Genomic DNA, 21,035 nt, shown 5'->3' with positions numbered 1-21,035 from the left:
CTTCTGACCTCGTGATCCGCCCGTCTAGGCCTCCCAAAGTGCTGGGATTACAAGCTTGAGCCACCGCGCCCGGCCTTTTTTTCTTTTTTTTTGAGATGGAGTTTCATTCTTGTTGCCCAGACTGGAGTGCAATGGCGCTATCTTGGCTCACTGCAACCTCTGCCTCCTGGGTTCAAGTGATTCTCCTGCCTCAGCCTTCTGAGTACCCGGGATTATAGGCACACGCCACCATACCCGGCTAATTTTGTATTTACTATAGAGACAGGGGTTTCTCCATGTTGGTCAGGCTGGTCTCAAACTCCCGACCTCGGGTGATCTGCCCGCCTCAGCCTCCCAAAGTGCTGGGATTACAGGTGTGAGCCACGATACCCAGCCAATTTTTTTAAATCTAATCAAAAAAAGTTGTTTTTTTTGAGACAGGGTCTTATTCTGTTGCTCAGGCCAGAGTGCAGCAGCACAATCAGGGCTCACTGATCTCCTGGGCTCAAGCAATCCTCTCACTTCAGCCTCCTGGGTACCTGGAACTACAGCTGCATGACACTGTGCCCAGTTAATTTTTTTTATTTTTTATTTTTTGTAGAGACAGTCTCACTATGTTGTCCTGGCTGGTCTTGAACTCCTGGGCTCAAGTGATCCTCCCACCTCAGTCTTCCAAGAGCTGGGATCACAGGCGTGAACCGCTGTGCCCACATCAAGCAAGTCTTTTCGTTTTGTTTTGTTTTTGAGATGTTTTGCTCTTGTTACCCAGGCTGGAGTGCAGTGGCGCAATCTCAGCTCACTGCAACCTCCACCTCCTGGGTTCAAGAGATTCTCCTGCCTCAGCCTCCCGAATAGCTGGGATTACAGGTGCATGCCACCATGCCCAGCTAATTCTTGTATTTTTAGTAGAGATGGGGTTTCACTACGTTGGCCAGGCTGGTCTCAAACTCTTGACCTCAGGTGATCTGCCCACCTTGGCCTCCCAGAGTGCTGGGATGAGTCACCATGCCTGGCCTCACATCAAGTCTTTTAAAGAAAACAATAGCAAAGATTCACATTACCTTTTAGTTTAGTAAATACCACATTCATTGTTATATTCATTTAGTTCATTAAATGGACAAAAATACATCAAATCTTTTTTTCATGTGTTAAAACATTCAAATACATTATCAAAAAGCAGCAATGAAAACTGTCTCCATCTCCCAAAGAACTGGGATGACAGGCATGAGCCACAGTGCCCAGCCCTGTTTCTAAAGTTTTTAAAGAGAAGGAAGGTGACTGGCGATAAGCTGGGATTGAACCTAGATCACTCACAGTGCTGTCTAGCTTTTGAATCCTATGTCTCTTAACGGAGTAAGATTCTGAAATCATAAAGATTCAAGGGCTCTCAAGCACAGACAGGCACTTTCTCCATTCATTATACTCCTTTTCTAAGAGAAATTAACACAGTGATCTGATACCTACTGCAGAATTTTTCAATTAACCAAACTCCTACTACCAGCAATTTATGTGAACAAAAACTTTTGAGACTATTTCCATCAATGTAACTATGTTCAAAAGGCTATTATTAACAGCTGTAAATTAAGGTTTGTGGTGATGAAATAACATCTGAGATGGATATTTCAGTGGAAAAGAAAAAAAAAGATAGGTGAAGCAAATACAGCCAAGTTTTATAATTACTAAATCTAGGGGATAGGCATTGTAGGGTTCACCGTATTACTCCATATTACTTTTGTGTGGGCTTGAGATTTTCAGAATGAGACTTTTTATTAACACAAAAGAGCTTTCAGAAATACGGTTCATCATTAATATAGGTCTATGGCTTTATGAATAGGACAGAAAGCTTTGCTGAAATAAACTAAGGCTGATCTTGAATCTGGGCTCCTTACTAGGTTTACAAAAACCATTTTTCTTTTTCAAAGGAAGGAAATAACACAAATCCATACACTATCCTGAGAGGCGAACATACAACAGATTTTTAGACTTTAGCTTAAAATTAGAGAAATCTAATTTTTTCAGAAAAAAACATCCCCATGTCGTATCCTGACCTGGACACAGAGGCTGTATTACTTGGAAAACGTGAATGTGGATTCTAGTTTAGCTTTTAGTTCAGAAGAAAAAGGAAGAGTGTCAATTCCAAGGATACAGATTCCTTAATCCTTTTCTCAGATTTAAGGAGTTTTTCTTACAGGGATTTAACTCTGTACTGTCCAAAGTGTGAACCAGAGCAACTCCCGTCTTGAATAGGAGTTAGGTAAAATGAGGCTGAGACCTGCCGGGCTGCATTCCCAGGTGGTTAAGGCATTCTAGGTCACAGGGTAAGATAGGAGGAGGTCAGCACAAGATTCAGGTCATAAAGATCTTGCTGATAAAACAGGTTGCAGTAAAGAAGTCAGCTAAAACCCACCAAAACCAAGATAGCAATGAGGGTGACCTCTGGTCGTTCTCACTGCTACACTCCCAGCAGTGCCATGACAGTTTACAAATGCCATGGCACTGTCAGGAAGTTAGCCTATATGGTCTAACAGGGGGAGGCACAGATAATCTACCCCTTGATTAGCATATCACCAAGAAATAACCATAAAAATGGGCAGCCAGCAGCCCTCGGGGCTGCTTTGTCTATGCAGTAGCCATTCTTTTATTCCTTTACTTTCCGAATAAACTTGCTTTCACTTTACTCTATGGACTTGCCCGGAATTCTTTCTTGCGCAAGATCAAGAACTTTCTCTCACGGTCTGGATCAGGACCTCTTTCCTGTAATAGTACTGCCAGTTACAGAAGTAAGCAGATGGAGGTCTCTTTCTGAAGGTCATACCTCAAACAAAATCAATCCTTTTTTGTGGTGCAGAAACCAGTCTACCCCCAGAGGACACAAAATATGCTGGGCTGAGGCCTCTTCCTTCCTGGCCCCTTTTCTGTTTGCCTTCTCCCCTGTGGGCCTCTCAGGCTCCACTCGGCCATGCTTTCCCCACTGGGTCTGTCATGACAGCCTACGCTGGGATCTCAGGGAACCAAAAAGCAAAAGCACCCCCTGGGTCTATGGGGACAACCATTCTTGTTCCTATGCAAAATCTGGCTTGGGGAACTGTAATTTCGATCTAAGTCACTGGTACTGGATTAGAAACAAAAGAGTCAGACAGCAACAAACTCTACTACTTTGTTTATTTTGTATACATTTCATGATCCTGGGGATTACATTGACATTACTTTTGTCTCTACTTTTTCTTCAAATAGAGATTAAGACTCAGCTAAAAATGTACTTTATTAACACTGATGCCATGAAAACTTCTTTTTAAAAATGAGGTATTTCGTTTACTGTCCCAAACAGTAGAGGTTTGGGCAAACTGCAGAAATGGTCTAGTTAGTAAGAAAATGAAAGTGAATACACTGAAACATAAAACAGAAGCAGGATTTGGCAATATGCTGCTCTGACACCCTGAGAATTTTTACTGCAGGCAAAATAAATCCACCACCTTTTATCTCTAAAAGCAAAACCCAGCATGATTTCTTCCTAGGGCATACATTTCTATTTAGAAAAGACCACAGAATAAAGAGGTGAGTTAATATGAGAAAGGTAAAGACACTAAGATCATTCTTTTTGCCCCTTTCCCCACCCCAATAAAAACATACTTATTAAGGGGCCACTATTTTCCTTTCTTTCAAATTATCTTAGAAAATATTTAGAATTACACAACAGCAGCATTTACAAGTGAATTTATATAGAACTGTTGTCAAGGCTCAAAATATGAGAGCTCTTGAAAAAACAGTTGAGGTATTTCACATAAAAAACTGAACAATCAGGTTAGCCACACCTAAAATGATGATGAAAACGTGAAAGACTAATTTAGGCCATGTCAGACGCTCTTCTTGGTGGAGGGATATTATATAGATGAGAGATGGGTATATGAATACAAAGGCCAGGCCACACGCTGCTCCTGAATATCTGCAAAATAAAAGCTTTTGGGGTTAATATTCATTTTGCACTTTGCTTTTTTCTGATTTACAATTAAGGTAAACAGAGTACAATTTAAATCCTCCTCAGTCTGATAGCTCAACAAAAATTAGTTTTGATTCATTTGTTGTTGACATAAAACATCTGGGTTTAAAACTTACTTTACTTGCTAAGTTAATATAAAATATGATTTCCTGCTCATCTTTATAGCATCAGATTGACAAAGACTTTTTATTCATCCCTCAAATCTCTGTAGTTCCTCTGTGTTTGGGTGATTGTGGCTACTTCCTCAGAAATATCTGGAGTTAGGCCTCCTATCTTTGATCTTTTATAAACTAATTACTCCTTCTCAGTTTTTGAGGGACTGTTAGCATCCCCATTTAAGTATGAGAACAGAAAAATGCTACCATGGCATTCAGCATGAATATGAAAGATAATAGCAAAAATACTTAAACATGAGACTGTCACAGAGAAATATGCACTTTCTTCTCCTTTTCTCTATACTTGGGTTTTCTTGAGGAACAGTTAAATAGGAACTTGTAAGCCCATTATATTCAATAAGCAACAGGCTAACAATCTCCTCCTCTTGTTCCTTGTTACTTTCTTAGGTAAGAGTGTTCCAAAAAAAATGACTCACTCCTGCTGTCTATAGTAAGAGAAATGAGATCATTCTAAATCCCAATTTCCCATGAGCATTTGAGGTACAACTTTATTCCTACTCTATTCATCCTGTCACGTTTTTAGGAAAAGGATATTAAAGAAAGCCATCTAGGGTCTAAACTCTTACTTAAACTCTTACTTTTTGACTACAAATGACACTGAAATATATTTTTGAGTAGAAATGGATTAAGGAACTTAGAATGGATTAAGGAAGCCTTGACAAATAAAGGACCTCCCAGGTACTCCCACAAAGTTATACATATATTAAAAATGACTTTTTATTTTGGATATAGAGAGGAAATAAAGTGGAAGATGATGAGAAAAAGAAAAAGAAAATGATGCCTGAGGCTAAGGAATAATGGGGCTTCTAGAATGAGTTCCTCACTAGAACAAACAGAAATGGAAGATAATGAGCATCTTAACTGATACCAAGGGGCTGTATTTGAATATTACTAGTTTTAAATACTCACAGGAATTTCATACAATTAAATTAAAACAACGACAACAACAGGAAAAGCCTAAAACTAAAGACCAATATATGTAAGGGCACCATTCCTTTACAAGGCAGTACCTTATGATCCCTCCTATGTTTGGGTAGAAACAGGCCATGATCACTCCAGCTCCCACAATAATTAGATTAAGAATCAGCACGTGGAAAATGCTAGAAGTTGAGAAGAAAGTTTGGAGGAAAGAAAAAATACAAAAACAGGCAAATTATAATGACTAATATGAGAATACAGTTCATTCTTAACATCATTAAAATAAATATGTCTTAAGCTCGATAAAATCACAGCAAAAATAGAAGGTAACAGTAGTCCTCAATTTTGGTAATGAGAAAGTAAAATTAGCTCTTTTGTGGAATTACACTGGTTAAATTTTGTAGAAGCACACTGGTAATGTGTATCAGAATTCACATTCTTTGATCTATGATTCCATTTGGAATATCTTAAGAAAATAATCCAAACAATGAAAATGCTATGAATATCAAGATATTTATGAAAAAACAGAAGAATCCTGGACACAGCAAGGCAACAATTTACTTGACAGAATATGTTGAAAATTATTTAAAATAACTTATCATTATTACCTTGTCAGGTAAAATACTATCTAGGCAATTCAGAAAAAAAGTCAGCTAGGTTTTCACTACACAAGAAAACACCAAAAACGTTTGAAAAAAATATCAGAAGGATATACACTGAGAAGGCAGTAGTGATTTTGTTACAATTTGGGGTTTTGGATAACATTCCCTCTTTTCTATATTTAACAAACTTTTCATAAAGTGTTCAAATTACTTTTATATTAAAAGCATTATATTAGAGGGAAAGACAAAATGGGCAGGTTTTTATTTTCCAGATTTAACCACTTAAAGAAAGTGGTCATACCTCATACTTAGAGCATAAAGAAAGAACTTAAAGTTACTCACTACCGTCAACAGAATATTTACTAAATACTTTAACTAGATATTAACAATTCAAGGTTTAGGAATCAATTTTGGACACAAACAAAAATAATGTAGATGAAAATTTGATGCTGAAGAAATAACTCCATTTCCCCTGAAAATGATTCTCAAAAGCCAAATGTACACATCAAAGCAACCCGTTGGGCCCAAGTTATCAGAGGTTAATTAATCCCAGATAAAGATTACAGAGAGAATTAAAAACAAAGAAAATTATTTATATAAATAAGTGGTTAGTCATGTACCCTGATGAATTAGAAAGATATTAGGCTTACAGATCTTATTGTTTACCCAGAAACTCTAACCTTAAAATTGCTTCAGAGCTTTGAGGTATTGGCTGGGCCTTTGTTATTTCTGTATTATAAAAGGAAACAACTTTGTATACATAGAGGGAGGCAGTTGTACCCATCTGTATTCCTTTTCTAAAATTTTATTAATTATTATTATTTTTTTAAGAGACAGGGTCTTGCTCCGTCATCCAGGCTGCAGTGCAGTGGGGCAATCATGGCTCACTGAAGCCTTGAACTTCTGGACTCAAACCATCCTCCTGAATACCTGGGACCACAACAGGCATGTGTCACCATGCCCAGCTAACACCCATGTTTTCCATACTGTATTCTTTACTGCCAAACACTCTCCAAAGAATAAACAAGGTCCTTGATAAAGGAGTAGAACATTAATTTTGCTAAATCTCATGTTTGAATACACAATCTTTTAAATATTCTATGTGATCAAATAGGAAGGTCATAATAAAGCACATCTACTGTGTACTGCAGTACAGTACACTGGAAGTCCTGAGGAAGAGTACTTGTGTGGCTGAGCTGAGGAGGACCTAGCTGTTTTGCCTACCAAATGCTTTTTTTACTTCAATTGCAGTCAAACTACGGTCATTCAAACTCAGGTGTTTGACAGGTATTTTCCAGAAAATGAATGATATAAGCTTGTCACTGCAAGGAAAACAACTGGCAGTATTTGTTGCCAAAGATAAAATTAAAGTTTTCAAATAAAAACTAGAATTTTGGAAAACTTGTATTTGCTACCCTGAGCTTGACGATGTTTAAAGGCTCTTATGATGAAATTAGTGATAGTATTAATGAAATTGGGTTTTGATATTGTAAAATGAAGTGTGTCAACATTTGGAAGATCCACAGAACTCAGTGAACCAATATTTTCCAAATGATCAAACAGATGTTACAAAATCATGCATGCGTAAAAGATCCAAAGTGCACGATAGACCAGTTGGTTTTAATGTCAACAAATTTCAGATTCCACATTGCAACTCATAAGAAGCTACCACTTGTCAGGTTTTGGCACAGTATCAAAGAAGAATATCCAGAAGTATATGAAAAGGCTATTAAAAGTACTCTTTCTTTTTCCAACTATCTATGATGTGAGGCTGGATTTTCTTCACAAATCTAAATGAAAACAGCATATTATAACATGGAATGCAGAAGTAGAGAGGAGAATCCAATTGTCTACTAGTAAAGCAGAAATTAGAGTTTTGCAAATGTAAATTAAAGGTTTTTTTTTGTTTTTTTTTTTTGTTTTTTTTTTGAGATGGAGTCTCGCTATGTCACCCCGGCTGGAGTGCAGTGGTGCCATCTTGGCTCACTGCAACCTCCGCCCCCCCCCGGGTTCAAGCAATTCTCCTGCCTCAGCCTCCCAAGTACCTGGGATTATAGGTGCCTGCCACCACGCCAGGCTAATTTTTGTATTTTCAGTAAAGACAGGGTTTCACCATGGTGGCCAGGATGGTCTCCATCTCCTGACCTCATGATCCACCTGCCTCGGCCTCCCAAAGTGCTTGGATTACAGGTGTGAGCCACCACGCACGGCCAAATTAAAAATTTTTTGAAAGCAGTTATTTTTATTTTTTTTTAAATTTTAATGATGGTGGGTACATAGTAGGTGTTTATATTTATGGGGTACATGAGATGTTTTCATACAGGCATGTAATACATAATAATCACATCATGGAGACTGGGGTATCCAAGCCCCAAAAGTGTTTTTTTACAAAAATGTTACTTAACAAGTAATGGTTTTATTATTGATTTTAAAGAAATTAAAAATACTTTGCTGGGTATGGTGGCTCATGCCTGTAATACCAGCACTTTGGGAGGCCGAGGCGGGCGGATCACCTGAGGTCAGGAGTTCAAGATCAGCCTGCCCAACATGGCGAAACGCCATCCTTACTAAAAATACAAAAAATTAGCCAGGCATGGTGGTGGGTGCCTGTAATCTCAGATACTTGGGAGGCTGAGGCACGAGAATTGCTTGAACCCAGGAGGCAGGGGTTGCAGTCAGCTGAGATGCACCACTGCACTCTAGTCTGGGCAACAAGAGTGAAACTCCATCTCAAAAAAACAAAAAACAAAACAAAAAGAACCTAAATTCTATTTTTTAATATTTAAATGCTGATACCTATACTTGCATAAACTAAAGCTCCTGGAGTCGTCCATACATTTTTAAGAGCATAAAGGGTCCTGAGACCAAAAATTATGCTCCAAAGTATGCACACTCTATAGAGTACTTGTAACTGTTGGATAAATGAAAATGACAGTGTGTTCTTGGTGGCAGGGGAAGAACTGTAATGTGAAAACAAAAGGGAAATCTCTGACTTTTTCCAAGAAGAAAAAACATTCTTGTAAAGATAGCCACAATTCTGCAAAATAATGGCAGAAAACAGGAATAATGTATTTGCTTAGCATTTTTTCATCTATGACTTCACTGTATTTATTTTCTTCTATGAATATAAATACAGTAGAGTAGAAACACAATCAGAGGCTTACACTTACTAAGCTCCAATCTTCTGGATAATAATATTAGAACTATAGCTGCTGCTAGACTTATCAGTGCTTGAACCTGTTAACTCTTGACTTTTGCTTTGTTTTGAAACCAACATATTTATGGCGAAAATTATTTACTGAAGAAGCAGACTACATTAGTTCATTTTAAACAAGAACTGATTAAGACCACTTGTTTAGTTGGTTACTGTAAATGCAATTTTTTTTCAAATTTTATTTAAAATTTTTATTTCTTTAAAAGAACTTATTCCTAATAAAAGTGGATTAGGTTCTTTTCACTAGGATAAACCTATAATAAGACTTAATGTAAGAGTAGGAGTTAGCCAAGAGTTCACAAGAAGACTGCTGGGAAACTCTGAAATGACATATAGAAATTTCTCTTGGATGAGGGTAACCAGCTTTGAACAGATTTTCTTTTTTTTTTTTTTTTTTTTTTTTTTTTTGAGACGGAGTCTCGCTCTGTCGCCCAGGCTGGAGTGCAGTGGCCGGATCTCAGCTCACTGCAAGCTCTGCCTCCCGGGTTTACGCCATTCTCCTGTCTCAGCCTCCCGAGTAGCTGGGACTATGGGCGCCCGCCACCTCGCCCGGCTAGCTTTTTGTATTTTTTTAGTAGAGATGGGGTTTCACCGTGTTAGCCAGGATGGTCTCGATCTCCTGACCTTGTGATCCGCCCGTCTCGGCCTCCCAAAGTGCTGGGATTACAGGCTTGAGCCACCGCGCCCGGCCGAACAGATTTTCAAAAGAACTCACAACTCCTTCATCCCCAATAAGAGGTTAACAATTATAGCAGTAATTTAAACTTGTTATATATCAAATAAAAATTAATTATATATCTGACCTTCAATTCTTAACAATTGATCATTTATGTAAAACTGCATAAATGTTAATGAATATAAAAGTAAGGATTGTTGGACTCAGAAAACCATACCCCAAAATGAAAGCCTTAGAAACAAAAGTTTTTCTCTGACCTTCTGAATCTCAGTCCCATTCTCCCGAAGCTAGCTTAGAAACTAGAATCCCTCTTCTTCCCCAACGTGGAAACGGAAACATTTTCCCTCAAGCTGGCCATAAAACCTAAAAATATCACTCGAATTTCCCTCTATTTCTGTGTAAAAACTAGCCATAAAGAAATGATCTGACCTGTCTTGTTTGACTGCAGGTCATAAGACTCCCATAACAGAGGGGGTCCTGCCCCAGACTCAGATTAAAAAACACATGCTCAGAGAGGCTAAGAATCTAGACAGAGGGGACTTGCTGGGTTTCCCCACTCAGTCTATTAGCATTAGACATGGCTGTTCACATAAACGTAATCATAAAAATGGACAATTTCCCCTGTATCTTTGGGTCTTCTTTCTAAAGGCTCCCATGTAACATAAAACCACATTCAAATACATTTATATGCCTTTTCTCTGCTTTTTTTTTTTTCTTTTGGAGACAGGGTCTCATTGTATCACCCAGAGCAGTGGCGTGATCTCAGCTCACTGCAGCCCCTAACTCCCGGGCTCAAACGATCCTCCTCCTCCTACCTCAGCCTCCTGAGTAACTGGGACTACAAGCATGCCCACCATGCTCAGCTAATTTTTAAAAATTTTGTAGAGATGGAGTTTCACTATGTTGCCCAGGTTGGTCTTGAACTCCTGGGCTCAAGTGATCCACCCACCTTGGCCTCTAAAAGTGCTAGGATTACAGGCATGAGCCACTGAGCCTGGCCCTTTTTGCCTATTAATCTGCCTTTTGTCAGTCATTTTCAACAAACCTTCAGAGGGCAAAGGGGAAGTTTTCCCTTGGTCCTGATAGCTTCAATGACCAATAGTTAAAATAAAAGTGTTGCTTCTCATTAGCTACACATTGCCAACATAGGTACTATACATTATAAACTTCTTGACAACATGTAAATCAATAGCAATTAAATAATAAGATAAATATAAGTGGTATCAGAGCTAATTAACTATACTGGAAGGAATGAACTTTAAATCATTTTAGACAAGGGAGTGGCTTCTATTTTTAAAACTCTTCAGGGAAGAGGACACCAATGATCTATCTTTAGTCACCACTTTCATTAGGCATTTTTATAGCAAAAGGATCAGTCACACTTTAAACTGACCTGCTTGCACAGTCATTTGTTGCTTGGCACATCTTGCTGGTCAAGAGAAGAGCCCTTACCTAGGATAAATGTCACCGAAGATATGGCCCAAAAGCTGGACACGAGCCAGGTAGCCTAAGAGTGGGTATACAGTCATCATCTGGAACAGCAGGAATATCCTTGCAATGAAGGACAGGGTGTCACTGCTGGGGAAGTTGTCTAAAAAATTCTAATCCAAGAAAGATAATGAGGTCATGTTAAAAATCAAATTCAGTACACACATTCATAAAATGGAATGTCTTCTGCTTATTTTGAACACAAGTGCTACTCCAATTGTGACTTGTGGACTAGTGCCCATCCACAACTACTTGTTAAGTATTTTTTCAATGAGGTAAGTATAGAAATTGAGTGTTTAGAAACTTTTACAGAAATATGACATTGCCACAATTTTATTGTATTTTACAAAAGTATCAGCATGCAATTTATGTAACATTAAAGCAACAGCAAAGACAATTTTGTCCGTCACCACAGATAGATCGAGAAAGCACTGCTCTATGTGGTTAAAGGAAAATACCAGTCTGCTTTAAAGATTTAAAGAGTTAATTTAATTCAGTGTTATTTTACCCTCTCTGGCTCTCTTGCTTTCCTCCTCTGAAGCACTGTAAGCACTTTTGATGTAAAGATGACAGAATAAGGTGAGAGTATGTCTATCACCTACTGCATCATTGTTTATCGCTAAATTGAAAAGGATTTATCTCTTCTTCCTTTCATGACCCTTTTCTCCATTTTGGTTTGGTATCTTAAAAAAAGTTAATTATGCAGAATTTTTATCTTTTCTTTCAAATACAAATATTACAAATATTCCTATTCCCAAGGGAGTAGGCTTTGTATGAGTTTGTTCATATCAGGGAAATTTCCAGCAAACATTTGGCTGCCAAAGAACTTCTGGAGTCAAGGAAATCAAGAAAATAAGAACATGTCCAAGCTGCCATAATAGCAGTAATTCAAACTTATTTTTCTTATAAAGATGAGAACACTATTAACATTATTCTGCTGAAATAACCATTATAATTCAGCTGTAATAAATCACATGTATATTCCGTTGCACTCTATAAGAGGAATTTCTTCTGACCAGAAAGTCACTTGCGAAATGTTGTTTTTTGTGAGAAACTCTTCAGTCACTTATAACTAAAGACTATACAACTGCTAAGTTTTTGATGGGTTAAATCAAAGAAAATATTAGTTACAGCAATCTTTTATTAAAATATTTTTTTCTTTTACTCTATCTCTCTTTTTTTTTTTTAAACCCTCTGGTAACTCATAGAACATCTCTCTCTCTTTTTTTAACAGTCAAATACTCTTTTTTTTTTTTTTTTTTGAGACGGAGTCCTGCTGTGTCTCCCAGGCTGGAGTGCAATGGTGCCTGTCACTCAGTATAAGAATGAGAGTCTGATTAATCATTAGGGTCTGATAAACTAAGACTCTAGTTTATCCAGGGCATTCCTGATGTGGGCTTTAAAAAATAGGGAGTTCATTCAATGTATTTTCTGTGAGGTTTTATAACTACATGAGAACTACTCATAACAGTTCCCCACAAAAAGATAAATATATGTACATAATAGACATTTATTTGAGTACCACAAGGTGCCTGGCACGTAGTACATTATCTCAGAGTCCATCTAAAAATCAAATGGGGTACTTATTGTACTATTTAATGGAAAAGAAAAATAAAGCTCAGAAAGAAAAGGGAAGGTGCCTAAATTCCCATACTTGGAGTAGATAGCAGAGATGGCATTAAAACCCAGGTCTATCTGATGTTATATCTTGCCACTGTATCACCCTGCCTACTATAAATACATGAAAGTGTACACAATCACACAGAGAGGCTACACCATGCCTTACCTGCTCAATACAATCTTTGGATAATGGTGGTGAAGGAAATGAAGCAAAAACCAGGACTCCAATATAGAGATAAGTTAACGTCACTAGCATATAAGCAATGCACAGGTCCCTCACCTGTAAATACAGAAAAAAAGTCCCATAATACTGAAGAACTTTGCAGTAAGTCTACCTGAATAGGCTAAGAAGACTAACAAATAAATACAAAATTTGTCTTTTTACCTTGTACATGTGTGTATATATTTCTAGATATTCAATTTGTTCACAGAAAGTAGTTAAAACAAAATCCACATACTTTACAATTAGTCTGCCAATTTTTTTTAGAAAGGTAGTCTGAAGTATGTAGACTAAGCTACTTGTTGGCAGACTTAGAAGTTAACATAAACAGTGGTTTAACATGACTGAAATTCTGACTTAATTTCAAAAGATAATTTAGTTGCCAAATTACAAAATACTATAACTACAATAATAAAGCTAAGGGACAAGAAGAAAGTAAGCATAAGCAGCTTCAGTATGGTCTGCAACATTTTAAAACTTCTTCCTTTGGTAAATTAACTTATTAAAATATGCCTAGACCACAGCAGAGTAGAACATACTAAAATATATTTAATAAAAAAAGAAAGCTAAAGAAGAGACAATAAGCAGTATTAAAGGCAAGCTTAATAAATCTAAACAGTAAACAAAAGGAAATCAAAAGGCAGCTGTTCAAACAGCTGCACAATGTTACTGGACTCAGCAAACAAATGCAGAACATTAAGTAAAGTGGACTGCTTTCTTCTACTGCGGTTCCCACCCTCCCAACCCCCCATCTCCATGCAAAGTAAAAATCTCCAAGACATTTAATGTAGCCAGCTGTCAGATCCAAACAGAACAGATTCTCCAGCTCAAAAATCTGGTCTTCATCGCCACTAAAGTTATGGCCAAACAATTCAGCACAATTAAATTATGGCAACAAGCCTATTCATTTTTCATTTTAAACAAAAATTACTTTGAAAGCTAAGGAAACAAATTGGAAAAAAATAAACTTAAAAACATTTGATAGCACAATAAAAAAAATGGGACATTTGGTATTAGGGAACATTTCTGATTTTTTGGATTACTTTCTTCCTTAAATGGGCTAGCTAACACAGTAGAGTTTTATAAACTTGACTGTTGACAAATTCAGTTAAAAAGCAAGTAACAAGTTATGAGAAATCTTAAGGTCAGGTCTAAATTGACAATCAGCTTGAAAGTAAATCAACGGTTTTAAACCCTAAATTAGATGGTGGATAAGCTCATGGAGCTAAAGGCTTATGCAGATTGGTTCCAGTCCTCTCAAAATGCTTCTATTTGCTTAGGAATGAGGAAGAGGATGACCAAACCTCCTGGGGGGTTTTCAAAATCATTCCTCTTGAGTTCATGAAGCTCTAGGTCTGACGGGAGGCCAGACTTCAGTCACCCCTAGGGTTGCCTCATGATCTTGTGTGGGATGAACAGCAATGAACCAGGTCAAATCTACTTTCTTGTCAGAGTAGTAGTTTCCCATTATGATGTTTGAAAGTCATTCTACACTCAACCTACTCAATGCTACTCAAGAACAGAGGTAGCCTTGTAAAAAAATCTTGGGAGGCAAAGCAGCTGGGCCTGAGACAGCTCTCTGTAAAGTGGGACAGCCACCATTCCATAGACAGTTTTCAGCTGATCTACTACCTGATTACTGCGATATTTTGGTCTGACTTCTTGCAAAGAAGTGTACCATAACACACTTCAGGGGAAATCTGATTAAGATGCAAAGGCTATGGTGCAGAGCTTCCAATAAGACTTTTCTTCTCTGCTTCTCCGTTCTCACGGCACTATATACATATCTCAAATACAGCAATGACAGTATTGTGACAGTCATTAATTTTTATTATAAAAGTAATCCATGTGCATGATATAAAGAATTTCAAGTGGAGATAAAATATGTCCCTTGACATCCCTAAAATAGCCAAGGTTCATAGTTCTTGTATCATGTTGGTATTTTAATTTTTCTCTAAATGTGTCTGTACCACAATACTCTGGGATTCTGAGGACAGGGACCATGTCTTTTTCTTCTTTGTATTCTCAATACCCAGGACCACACCTAGTACATAGGAGGAATGTGGTAAATGTAGATAAAGAATAATAGCCACATTGGTTTTATTAAGTGCTTGTAGGTGCCAGGCTCTATTGCTAAGCACATTACAAGTGTCATCTCATTTAATCCTCATTGCAACCTTATAATGTAGATACTGTCATTTTCTTCATTTTACAGATGTAAACTAAGTGCAGCAAGGTTACAAAACTCGTTTGTGGCTGCAAAGTGGGTATCTGGTGAAACCAATATTCAAATCAAGATCCTTTTAGTTCCAAATTGCAGGTCCTCAGCTACTATGATGGAGAGCTGACCAGTCTCCAATGCAGTTGTGTCACAGTTAATAAACAATAATAATAAAAAAAGAGAGGTAACAAGTTATGAGTAATAACTATACAACAGAACACATACAGGGATGCTTCCATTTTGAGACACTAAAATCAGGAATGTTCTATTTCACAGTACTCCAACATATCTTCAGTAAAAGTAGCTCAGGAGCTACATACGTGTTTTCATCTGAATACTCCGATGAACAGAAATGATGCTTTTATTATAAAAGCAGCTGAGGTTTAGCATGACGCTGGGAAATATGCCACTTATGAACAGTATACACATATGTGGGCTTTGCTATTCTCTGGCTCAAACACAAGCCATTACTAAAGATATAGTTTGGCCTAAAGATATAGCCTCTTGAAAGCCCATTTAATGGAACAGCATAGAAAAAAAGCTATTCTTTAGAAAATGAGGCTCAAAGTAAAAAATATATTTAAAAAGAGACACAAGTGACAATATAAACTGGTAATTATGTCAAGAAGCCTATACATTAATAAGGTAACCGATTCTGCCTTGTGAATAATAAATGGCTGGCAGGGTTGACGGTAGAAAACTAACGACAGGTAGAATGCCAAGTCAGAATGAAAACTGGATCTACAACAGGCCCAGAAGTGGGTTTGGGAGCACATTCTACTTGTCAGACATGGTTTATTATTTGTTCCACATACTGTTCATAGTGAAAATACCATCCAGTGGAGCATTTACTAACAAAAATGACAGAAACTGACCACACAGACTGACCCCAAAAATTTACATAACTTCTGCTGGTATATAGCAAAGTAAACCACAGATTCATAGGAAGAAGGAAAAAGTAAATAACAAATCACGATATAAGGCATTTCAAATTGTTTTAAAGAACAAAGCAGGGTAATACAACTAAACACAGACAAAACAAAACTAAACAAAAGAAACACTTAGAGGTTCTGATTCAAATACAATGAGAAAATATCAAGAGGTCAATCCACACAACCAGGAGGGTTATAGGGACTACATATTCTGGTGATAAACTAGTTGGATGACCTTCAGCTCCCTAATCCCCCTTTTTTGGCAAGATATGACAAAAGAATAGGAATGATGGCTGGGTGGGGTTGCTCACGCCTGTAATCCCAGCACTTTGGGAGGCCGAGGCGGGTGGATCACCTGAGGTTGGGAATTCAAGACCAGCCTGACCAACATGGAAAAACCCCATTTCTACTAAATGTCCGGAGCTGCGCGCCCCGGCCATAGCGAGTAATTATTGACGATTAAACGCCTGAGCGCTATTCATTTCCACCTCTCACCTCCTTCCTAGATTTGTCCTTTTCCCCTGTATTAAATACCTCACACAAGATGGCGCTCTTCCTGCTTCTTCTTCACCCATCTTTCCCGCGCACGCGAAAATTGTTACTTTATAGCGCAGGTGCAACATGACCTCCGACCGTTGAAACCGAAACCTGCCTGGCCACGCCCTCCGAAATGAGATCATTTCCATCTTGGCCCAACCCCTTCCTCTCCAAGTGTATATAAGGCACTGCATTACCGCCATTAAACGAGACTTGATCAGAGCACTGTCTTGTCTCCATTTGTCGTGTGTCTTGTTCCCCAAATTCCCACTCCCTCCTCCAGGGCCTGCTTCGACGATCCCGCGGGCAGGGATAACTAAAAATACAAAATTAGCCAGACGTGGTGGCGCATGCCTGTTATCCCAGCTACTTGGGAGGCTAAGGCAAGAGAATTGCTTGAACCGGGGAGGCACAGGTTGCGGTGAGCCAAGATCGTGCCACTGCACTCCAGCCTGGGCAACAAGAACGAAACTCCGTCTCAAAAAAAAAAAAAAAAAAGGAATAGAAATGATATCCCATTTACACATATAACAAATTACATTTGATGGAAAAAAAAAAACTGTATGAAATGAAGTTGAACTTGGAAAACCTAGAAAATTTGATCACTACACCTATTTGGGAGTTTGTTTCTTTCTTTGCAAATACCTTTAGTTCCAAGTCCAGTTATAATTTATATAGAAGAAGAGGCCTTTTCTATTCTTTTGTCTTCTTTTCTATTTTCAAACTTTTGTTTACTGAGCTTGGAATGATCCAGTATCCACATTATGAATTCAGAGTCCCTGGCAAGCTTTACGTTTTTTGACTTTAATCTCAAGAAAATATTATGCCATGATATTAACAGGACTTCTTTCAAATTACTTACTGAGGCTGGGCGCGGTGGCTCAAGCCTGTAATCCCAGCACTTTGGGAGGCCGAGACGGGCGGATCACAAGGTCAGGAGATCAAGACCATCCTGGCTAACATGGTGAAACCCCGTCTCTACTAAAAAATACCAAAAAAAACTAGCTGGGCGAGGTAGCGGGCGCCTGTAGTCCCAGCTACTCGGGAGGCTGAGGCAGGAGAATGGCGTGAACCCGAAAGGCGGAGCTTGCAGTGAGCTGAGATCCGGCCACTGCACTCCAGCCTGGGCCACAGAGAGAGACTCCGTCTCCAAAAAAAAACAAACAAACAAACAAAAAAATCAAATTACTTACTGAAACCTGCTGAAAGGTAAAATCATTAAATAAATCAAATGACAAAGTTTTTCTCAGAATATAGTACCCATTTAGCTAGATTTTTGCTAACATATAAGCCAATTTCAGTATAATCAAAAAGAGAGTATATATATTTACATATAGTCAAAGTGTTTAGAATGTTGCTGGCACATAGTGCTTCATAAATGTTAGCTTTATCCTTAGCAATTATTAATATTTTAAGAAGTTAACATAAAGTACAACTAGTTTTTTGAAAGGTAGACCATCACTTCATAACCCAATTTCAATTAAGACAGTTTAAAAAAAAAACAAAAAAACCACAACCATTTAAACCTTTGTGTGTGTGTGTGTGTTTTTTTTTTTGAGATGGAGTCTCGCTCTGTTGCCCAGGCTGGAGGGCAGTGGCATGATCTCAGCTCACTGCAACCTCTGCCTGCCGGGTTCAAGTAATTCTCCTGTCTCAGCCTCCCAAGTAGCTGGAATTGCAGAGGCCCACCACCATGCTTGGCTAATTTTTGTATTTTTAGTAGAGACGGGGTTTTGCCATGTTGGCCAGGCTGGTCTTGAACTCCTGACCTCAGCTGATCCAACCGCCTCAGCCTCCCAAAGTGCTGGAATTACAGGCGTGAGTTACCACGCCCAGCCATTTAAACCTTTGCTTTTAAGCCTTTGTTTTAAAAATAGTTTCCACAAGTGACAAAAGGTGAATCAAATTGTATTAGCTGAACCTAACATAATAGTTCTACAAAGTCCTCATCCTAATACTAAGTAGAAAGAATTCATGTTATGGTATTTACATATGAAATACAGATTTCAAGGCCCACTGAGTGTTCTTATAAGAAAGGCAAAGACATGTCCTCAGTCCTTGGGAGACCATGAACCAAGAACGCCCATCTCAGTCCACCCCTGAGCTTCTCACAGTGGGGCATATACACCTCCAGATAAACTGGTGTGACTTTCCAGAAAAGCAATTCAACTTGAGAATTCTGGCGAGTGAAAAGTTAAGCACAGACAGTCCTCACTTTGCAGGGTGGTATGAGATTATAAAAATTACTATGCAACCTGAAACTGTGCAAAGTGATCACAATAATCAATGGGAAAAACATACAATTGTTCTATGATCTTTAACAATTGTCAAAACATTAAATATTCTGTTATAAATGTGTAAGGAAATGAAGAAAAAGTAAAACATTTCTAAAAGTACATTGCAATGTCAGAAATATTGAGCTTAAAATATTTTGTTTTGTAAAAACATACCAAGAGTAGTCTGAACTACGTTTGCCTCCTTCTTCTCATTGTATAACTTAACAAAATGTAGCAGGCATCTTTTCCATGCCTTGGTGAACCGTCATACTCCTTTATCCCAACTGTGCACCAGCTTCTAACATTTCATCTTTTGTGCTTTCCATGTTGTGAGACATCTCTGAGAATTCAATTAATGTGAAGTTTTCTGACAATTGCACTTCCTCTGGGATATCTTCATTCTTGTAATCATAACCACTTTCCAAATGCATGTTGATAAGCTCACCTTCCTTAAGTTTCTCTGGCTGCATATCTGGAGTATCTTGTATAGCAGCAGTGTCAATATTTCCACAGTTGGCTATTTCTTTTATAACTCTTTATATAGAGTTGAATTCAAATTTCACTTCTTGCATTATTGTTTTGTTTCATTGTAACACTTTCACTTTGTTTGACAATTCCTTGTTCAAGTATCCATTTTTTGTAAAATATATCAGTTTATCACCGGGAGACAAGGAGTTAACACAACTATCTGCTTTGCAGACTGTACAGTGAAAAACATACACAGTGACCAGTCATTGACAGACTTTGAAAGAAGTTATGTGATTGGTTACTAATTATCACATGCACTTTTTATTTATGTAGTGCTTTGTGAAGTGAGGGCTAGCAGTTACTACTTTACAAGTGCTAATAGTTAAAATTCTGACCTTGCCTGTGCCGGACCGGAGCCAGCGGTTCTTCAAGCACCCAGCATCCAGCGAGACACGCAGCACACCGATAGAGGGGACACGGGCAGAGCAATGGTGGCCAGGCTCGGCTGGGGCTGCTGCTGCTGGCACTGCTCCTACCCACGCAGATTTATTCCAATGAAATAACTGTTGTAACAGTTTCAAGTAGCTCCTCCCAGAATACTTCGACTGCCCCAAATCCAGCTAATGCCACCACCAAGGCGGTTGGTGGTGCCCTGCAGTCAACAGCCAGTCTCTTCGTGGTCTCACTCTCTCCTCTACATCTCTGCTGTTAAGAGACTCAGGTCAAGAAACATCTTCTAAACTTCCCCATCTTCTAAACCCAATCCAAATGGCGTTTGGAAGTCCGATTTGGCAAGGAAAAACAGGTCTTCTTCGAATCTACTAATTCCACACCTTTTATTGATATAAAATGTTGAGAATCCCAAATTTGATCGGTTTGAAGAACATGTGAGGATCCTAATTTGATCAGTTTGAAGAACATCTAGTTTGAAGAACTAGATGATGGATGACAATATTAAATCTGCTGGTGTTTCATGTATAAGATGAAGGAAAGGCAACATCCAAAATAGCTAGGACATGATTTCCTTGAATGTGGCTTAAGAAATACTACCTTGAAAATAAGAATAGTAATAAAAGATGTGATTGTGGAATGGAGATTCAGTTTTCATTTGGTTCATTAATTCTATAAGGCCATAAAACAGGTAATATAAAAAGCTTCCATGATTCTATTTATATGTACATTAGAAGGAACTTCCAGGTGTTACTGTAATTCCTCAATGTATTGTTTCGACAGCACTAATTTAATGCCGATATACTCTAGATGAAGTTTTACATTGTTGAGCTATCGCTGTTCTCTTGGGAACTGAACTTACTTTCCTCTTGGGGCTTTGGATTTGACATTGCATTTGACCTTTTACGTAGTAATTGACATGTGCCAGGGCAATGATGAATGAGAATCTACCCCCAGGTCCAAGCATTCTGAGCAACTCTTGATTATCCATATAGTCAAATGGTAGGCATTTCCTATCACCTATTTCCATTCAACAAGAGTGCTATATTCATTTAGCTAAACAGATTCCAAAGAGTAGAACTGCATTGACTGTGACTAATTTCAAAATACTTATTATTATTATTATTATTATTGTTATTTTTTTAGATGGAGTCTCACTTTGTCGCCCAGACTGGAGTGCAGTGGCACAATCTCAGCTCAGTGCAACCCTCTGCCTTCTGGGCCCAAGCGTTTCTCCTGCCTCAGCCTCCCAAGTAGCTGG

The 21,035-nt window shown here is 38.2% G+C and overlaps 1 protein-coding gene across 4 annotated transcripts in view; it reads right to left on the bottom strand.

The window, feature by feature from the left end:
• Nucleotides 1–3,124: 3,124 nt before the first annotated feature.
• SLC38A9 (solute carrier family 38 member 9) overlaps nt 3,125–21,035 on the bottom strand; it is an 85,692-nt gene continuing 67,781 nt past the window's right edge. For all 4 annotated transcript variants that reach the window (XM_007972688.3, XM_073014761.1, XM_007972701.3 and 1 more), the window contains 4 exons: nt 12,837–12,950; nt 11,015–11,163; nt 5,163–5,252; nt 3,125–3,922 (listed from right to left, as the gene is read on the bottom strand). In XM_007972688.3, the coding sequence (XP_007970879.1) occupies nt 3,757–3,922; nt 5,163–5,252; nt 11,015–11,163; nt 12,837–12,950 (519 nt within the window). In that variant the 3' untranslated portion in view covers nt 3,125–3,756. The remainder of the gene's footprint in view (nt 3,923–5,162; nt 5,253–11,014; nt 11,164–12,836; nt 12,951–21,035) is intronic.

Source organism: Chlorocebus sabaeus, chromosome 4 (assembly GCF_047675955.1).
Source record: "Chlorocebus sabaeus isolate Y175 chromosome 4, mChlSab1.0.hap1, whole genome shotgun sequence".
NCBI classification, from domain to species: Eukaryota; Metazoa; Chordata; class Mammalia; order Primates; family Cercopithecidae; genus Chlorocebus; species Chlorocebus sabaeus.
Note: the sequence above shows the minus strand (reverse complement) of the source record. Positions and strands in the feature narration are given on the sequence as shown.